The following is a 7,444-nucleotide window of genomic DNA, read 5'->3' as shown; positions in this document are numbered from 1 at the left end:
CTTTCCCGAAGAAATTTTAAATTAATTCAGTTTGAAACAACGACGGTTTTTTGTTATGCCGTCGTTTTTAACTAACACGACGCAATATTTGTTTTGCGACGTGGAATCTTTTCATTTAACGTCGTTAGGTTTAATATAACCGACGTGGATTTGAATTTTTAAATTATGAATAGAATTTTTTTTCCCGTGACCTTTCAGTTTATTTTTCAATTACAGTGCGTTATAAATAGAGTTTTTTTTTCGGAGGAAATTTAAAATGAAGGAAATTAATGTTCTGGAATATGTAAAGTTTCTTTTTTGGATGACAGATTTAAATAAAATAAGAATATAAAAACAACGACTGTTTTTGTATTACTGTCGTCGTTTTTCGTCGTCTTAAGTAAGACTAAGACGACGTAATATATTTGTTGAGCGACGTTGATTTGTTTTTTAAACGTCGTTAGGTATAATATAACCGTCGTTGAAAATTGTCTCTCTGATTGCAAATTTGCAACGACGTTAGGTATAATATTTGTAGATACACAAAAGCACACACATCATCAACTTCCAAAAAATTGTCTCTCTGATTGCAAATCTGTGTCATCTGTTAAGATTATGATGTGGAACAGAGTTCCATCTGGTAAGATTTCGTAACCCTTGGGATCTCAGAAAAATCTGATTATGTCGGCGGTTTTCTATATAAACCGTCGTGGTTATTTCAATTCTTGTCATTAAGTAGATCTACCGACGTAGGATAAGAAAATCAAAGAAAAAAATTGTTAACAAAAATTCTTATTAAGACGACGGTTTAAATTAAAGTACGACGTATAAAATGAATAAATACGACGTTAAATTTTATAGTACGATTTAAAGATAACGTCGTAGAACTATACGAGAATGACGTCGATATATTTATATTTTTCGTCGTTGTACATTAATTTAATACGGCGATATTTTGTATTTTAAAGCCGTGGATTTGTTTGTAATTATACGGCGTCTTATACGAAAACCTCGTCGTGTTATTTTATGAGTAAAAACGGCGGCTTTTATTGAAATCGTCGTCTTTACTTTCTACGTCGGTCGATTCATAACTTCTGCCGTTCTTTGTTGGCTTTGATTTTACACTGCGGAAATCTGTTTCAAATAGGCGTCGGTTGTTTAATTAGGTACGTCGTTGTTTTTGAACAGCCATTTGAATCTCCATTTTTTAGTTGTCTAAGGTTGTATTACACGACGGTGTTTTTAGAACCGTCGTCTTTTTAAAAACCACGACGGTTTTCACTTAGACCATCGTTGTTTTCTGGTCGTCTTTTTCACTTTTTGTAGTAGTGATAGAATCTTGAAGCCCTTGATCATACCTTGTCACATAAGATATGCAATTGTTTTTAAGCTACATGCTTCATGACTAATGATCAAAATTAAATATGAGCTTTATGTAGACTTGAAAAATTGAAAAAGTAAGATTAAAGAACAAGACCTAGTGCTCTGATACCACATGAAAGTTCTAGCATGCCTTTGAACCTCAACATTAACCTTGGTCTAACATGGTGAATAGAAATCTTCTTATCTACTCAGTTCCTTCGCTCTCTCTAGATGGGGTGAGATTTTCTATTTAAGCATGTTTAGTCTCTCTAGATGGGGTGAGATTTTCTGTTTGAGCATGTTTAGTCGATAGGGAAGGGACATCTATTTATAAGCAATTAACCCTAGTATCTTGTCCATCAAGAAACACTTGAGTAAACCTCATTGCATTAGGATAGGTTGTTTCAATTCATATGTAATTAGGAATCCTCGTGGCTTCTGTGTTTCAATATAAATACACTTAGAACAATAGCTACAGATATGTTAGAGTTGTATATCGTGATCAATGCAAATTCTTGAGTGCACATGTGATTAGAAGACCACAATCGTGGTTAAGACAAGATATTGTCTTACAACAACTACCACCAAGCTACCAATGGGCTCTTAACAATTGGCATCAGTGCTTGGTTTCTCACGCAAGTGGACCAATGAGGACGTTCTCCTGAGTACCCTTCCCTTACAAGCCGGATTTTAAGGGCAAGTTCTACCCATGAGTTCTTAACATATATTTGATTTTTTTTTTTCCTATATTAGTATGCATTCAGGAATTTATCTTGAATCCAAATTCTTATGGACAATGCTAGGGGATCCTAATTTTTTTCTTTCAAATTTATTTTTTTTAATCTAGGTGGCACTCACACATATTTTTTATTTTTTATGCAACTGTTTGAGATTGTTAACATAATAATTTGTTTGGCATTTGCCCAAATCAAAATGCCCATTTGGTTGTAATATTAGATTTAGGATAGCATAAGTTTTGGCCATTGATTCCTTGATCAAGAATGTGGAAAGCTTCAAATAAAGAGGTTGTTTTTTAAAGGATGAAGTTTATGAAAAGTTTGGAGTTAGCAATAACTTCATCTATATCATGCATTCATAAGTTTAAATTGACGATGATTTTAATTAGGCTAATATGCATAGGTTGGATAATAATTTTTGTTCCTCATACACGAATATGGAAACACTGTCTCTGTTCTTGATCAATCAACATAATTACATGATCGATCAAGTTTTATAGGTTATCTCTTTTATGGCGTCTTCACTTTGTTAGGCTATAAATATTTTTCTGAAACATTTTTCGCTTAGAAGCTTGAGCAAAGATACTTACAATTGAAAAAGTCAAAGGCCTTGTAAGAGCTTAACCCTTTTACAATATGAGATTGAGTTTCTTTTTCCATCTCTTTTGATTTCAAATATGTACTTCTACTTCATGAGGATCATTTAGATGTTGGAAGATGAACTTTGAAAATGTTTTTTCCCTCCCTTTTGAGTAGAGTTCATATAGATCTTACATGAATTTATCACGAAGATTGCATCTAACTTGATTTGAGTTGCCGATATGAGTTATTGACTTCAAGGGTATTAATTTGACTTAATTTTTTCATTGTGTTCTTTGTATCCATATTATTTTTCATAGTGGATCATCAACTAGCTCAGGGGCGGCCCTGGGGTGGCGCAAGTGGTGCCACTGCACAGGGCCCCTGATTCTTAAGGGCCCCCCGAAAAAAAATTTCTTTATAGTATATATATTAATATTATAGGAATTGTATATATAGTATAGCGTGCTAGACATTTGCACAAGGGCGTGTCTGGTGGAGTTGGCTCCAGCGCTTCTCCATTTAACGTAGCGCCAGAGTTCGATTCTTGCTGAAGTCGGTCTATATGCTGTTTTTATATTATTAAACATCGAAGCTAACCACATGAGGAGTATATGTATATATATATATATATATATATATCCCCCAAACACTTTCTACTCCGATCATTCTTTTAAAAAATTTATAAAAAAAAATTTCTCATCTAAGAAAAGTACTTTTTTCATTCAAAACAAAACAAAAAAAACTTCATGGCTTCTTCTTTTCTTTTAAACTCTGATTTTCTGGTAAGTAATCATCATCATTCATCAATCTCTCTTTGGTTCTTTTTTCAATCCTTTGACAATTTTAGTTATTCTTACAATTTCAGGAATTTCAACACCAAAAAGAGAAAACCCTAATTCGTATATTCATAAAGAACACTCAAAATCAAATAGTCAAATTCAAATTTCAGGAATTTGTGTGCAACTACTCTTTAATTTGTGATTGCTAATTTTTTTTTTCCTATTAAACACAAATTGCTTATTGGAGGTAGCAAAGGACCTTGTAGGGGCACAATGAGCTTATTTTTGTACCAAACATTTAATTTTATCAAATAGAAACATTTAAATTTTTATGAATTTGATTTTTGATTGTCATTACATATTTATTCATGATTTTTAGTTATAAAAAAAATTGTTTATGACATTAAGTTATGCCAAATTTTTATTTATAGTATTTCGTATTAGATTATGTGAAACCCCAATTTAAATTCGCACAGGGCCCTCAAAATCTCAGGGATGGCCCTGAACTAGCTTATGCCCTCAGTTTTACCCAATTGTGGGGTTTATACGTAATGATGTATTTTGTGTTGAGCGATACTGGCTTACTTGATGAGTTTGTTTGGATTTAAGCCTTGATTCAAATTGAGTTGATTAGATGAATTGAGATATTGACTAAGTAGTGCAAATAGAACACAAATTTGATGACATTTGTCTACACACATGAGCTATAATAAATTTAGTTAATTGAAATGGGACAAAATTCGTTCCATTGATAATCTGGCGAATTTCTTTACCAAATTTTTTCCAAAGTCCACATTCCAAAATATTGTGTATTGTAACTAGATGAATCGAATTTAAAAACGATTTGATTGAAGCATGTAGTTATCTAGAGCATCTAAAAGTATGCTATATATATAGTACGTATGTGCAATGTACTTTTCTTTCCTTCACTTAGGTTTTTATTCCACTTGGTTTTTCCTAACAAGGTTTTTAACTAGATAGCATTAAGCGTGCCCAATGTGATACTGATGATCCAAACAAAGATTATATAAATTTTTCTTCACGTGTTTTGCCTTTATTCAGCTTAGTTTTGCTAGTAAGGTTCTAATTACAGTTGGGAATTTATAACCGAAAAAAGAAAAGTCCTAATCAGCTAAACCAATCATGTATGTTTGGTTTGGTGTTTTTTTTATTTTTTTATTTTATTTTATAGAGTTTTGAAATTGAAAATATTTTATTTTTTATATTTTACCTTAATCCATGATATCTCATTTGAAGTCCCACTAAATATGTTAATGCTATCACGTCCTTCTGCATTCTCTCAACCTCCCCCCTCTCTCTATCTCCTCACCATTTGTCGCCATTCGTCGCGTCGTTAAAGACCTCACCACGATCTACGACAATCTCTCTTTATGTCTCTTCCTCATTCCTCCTATCTTGTCAAATCTGCTCCAATTGTCCTAAATATCATCGAATATAGTTTTTATTTTTATTTTTTATAAATCAAATAGAAACTTCATTAGATTAATTTCAACAGTACAATCAAAGACATCTAAAATATCAATCTCAAGATGGCAACAAACTAACATTCTAAAAGTAAAACTAATGCAAATAAAAATCGCACTAAAACTACGAGCCACATCACCACAATTAGCCATAAGCCCAAACAAAGCCCACAAACCCAACATAACCAAAACCCTAAATTAACCCATGAGCCTAAACGAACCCTACCACCACCACCTGAGTAAGCGTCGTTGCGGCCACACCCACCACCACATCCGTAACAGATCTGGGCAAAATATAATTTCCAGTGATCTACCTGTGCATAAGAGCAAACAAATAAATGAAAATAATAACTTTGCCAAAGAACAATTAGGTGATTTGCAGCAACCTCCGTCAAAGACGATGTATAATCAAATTTAAAAAACATGAGCAGCGTTAGGGAGCGGGTTTTGGGAGTAGGATTTGATTGAGAACATAGAGTAAAAGAGGTAATAGGGAACTTCAATTTAACCATGGCTTAGAAGAAACCACCACAAGAGGCTTTTTATTCAAAATGCCCCAATAGACTTATTCACTAACCTAAAAGGAAAAGATGAGAAAAGAAGAGGGGGAGGAGGGACAGTGACGCTTCTTCCTCCTCCCACCTCAATGGAATTTTCCTTTAGGACTCATAGAGGGAGAGAGCGGCTGTTAATTGGCACACTCAAATGTTGCCAAATTATCATATGAAACTCCTTTAGTCTTTGTCGAATCTCCTTTCACCTGCATCTCATTAGCACTACCACAACTGACCACAACCAATTCGATTTTGTAATGAAATGATCGTGGTTGGTAGAGCCTCCATTAGCTCAACATCAATCATGGAAGTTTCCTTGCCAACTAGTTAGTTCGGTGGCCAATTTTGACCAACAAACAGACCAATTCAAACCATTCCTACCCATAACTTTAATGAGTCCACTTATGGTTAATTAGTGAGTCAACTCATTACTCTCGATACTAAGTCATATATCGATGTATTTATTGGAGATAATATTCTCTAAATAATATCTTCGTTGTTCTTGTTATTTAGCCACTCTAGTACTCGCCCCAACTACTAGTATGTTTATATATATATTTTCTCCTATACGGACATCCGAATGTTATTATTGTGTGAACAGTATGTATTTTCTCCTACTCATCTCTACTTTCTTATGTGTTTACAAGGGCGTTCGCACGAGTCGAAATAAGAGAAAAACTATATATATATATATATTGCCAGTGTAAACATTCTGAAGACTTGGTATGAGCAAAAATTACAACATGGAGTGTGTAGAGGGAGGAGTTTACATGAAACCTAAGAGTGTGTTTGGTTCATGGGAAATGAGGCTTGGGAATGGGAAATCTGGTAAGTCTAGGCATGGAAAATGTTCGCCTCTCTCATGGAAAAATATGGGGGAAAATGAGACCCTCCACCCCCGTGGGTTTCATTTTCCCTTTCCATCGGAAACTAGGCCCATCATTAAATGTACTTTTTTCACAACTATTTTTCATGACCATTATGTTCTCATTAACCATTTAGAATTACAATATAACATTAAATGGATTCTTCTTTTATTTTATTTAGTTCGTATTTCTAACATGGGTATAATTGAAAAATTAAACAAAGTTTGTTTTACATTCTTACACAAATCAAACATCGGTAAGGAAATAAAGTGGTATTTCTTAGTTACTTTCCTAACATTACTAAATATTATAATATAAATAATTCTTTCATTTTCTATCCCTTGTAAATGATTTGCCTTACAGTGCGTTTGGATGAGGAAATTTAAAAGTACAAAGGATTTCATAAATGACAGAATTTAAAATGACTGAAATTAATGTTCTAGAATTTGTAAAGTTTCTTGTTTGGGTGATGTATTTAAAACACGGAATTTAACCTTTATTTGTAAAGTTGTCTTTTTTAAAAACTCAATTTCTCTTGGGATTTTAGAAATGACGACTTTTAGATAAAATTTAAAATTGGGATTTATGATCTTCAAATTCTTTTTTTTTCCTACCGGAATTTCTAAATTTATATATTTTTATTATCCAAACACGGAAATTGATTCATGTTAATTTAAAAATTCTAAATTTTGGCAAAATCTCAAATTTATTTTCCTCATCTAAATACACTGTTAAATTATTTATTCGAATCAAACGAAATTAAAAGTGAGCAAGACCTCGAAATCAGGGTTTAAAAGTGCGGGTCTCCGGTGACCCGCAGGGCATGCAATCAATACATTCAAAAAACAAACAAAAAAACTTCAACCGGGCCGTGCCCTTGGCAGATTTACGAGGTGGGCCCTCCTTTTAACGCATTTTCTTAATTAAATTACAAACCACGAACCAAATTCATGTTTTTGTTTTGGAAGTATGTGACTGAAAAATGCATGATTAGTGAGAGATAAGTAAGATTAACGTACAAGTTAGTGGGCCTCACGTGCTCATGTTTATGTGTGTATTTTTTATGAAGATGTTTATGTGTGTCTTCCTTTTGCTAAATTT

General features: G+C 33.2%; 1 protein-coding gene across 1 annotated transcript in view; it reads left to right on the top strand.

The window, feature by feature from the left end:
• Positions 1-4,047, top strand: part of LOC117630366 — a 25,600-nt gene extending 21,553 nt beyond the window's left edge. Inside the window, exon 25 of the mRNA XM_034363102.1 lies at positions 3,871-4,047. Within this exon, the coding sequence (XP_034218993.1) occupies positions 3,871-4,047 (177 nt within the window). The remainder of the gene's footprint in view (positions 1-3,870) is intronic.
• Positions 4,048-7,444: the final 3,397 nt, after the last annotated feature.

The sequence above is a fragment of the Prunus dulcis genome, chromosome 6, assembly GCF_902201215.1.
Source record: "Prunus dulcis chromosome 6, ALMONDv2, whole genome shotgun sequence".
Classification (NCBI taxonomy): Eukaryota; Viridiplantae; Streptophyta; class Magnoliopsida; order Rosales; family Rosaceae; genus Prunus; species Prunus dulcis.
The sequence above is the reverse complement of the archived record's forward strand: the minus strand, read 5'-3'. Positions and strand labels throughout refer to the sequence as shown.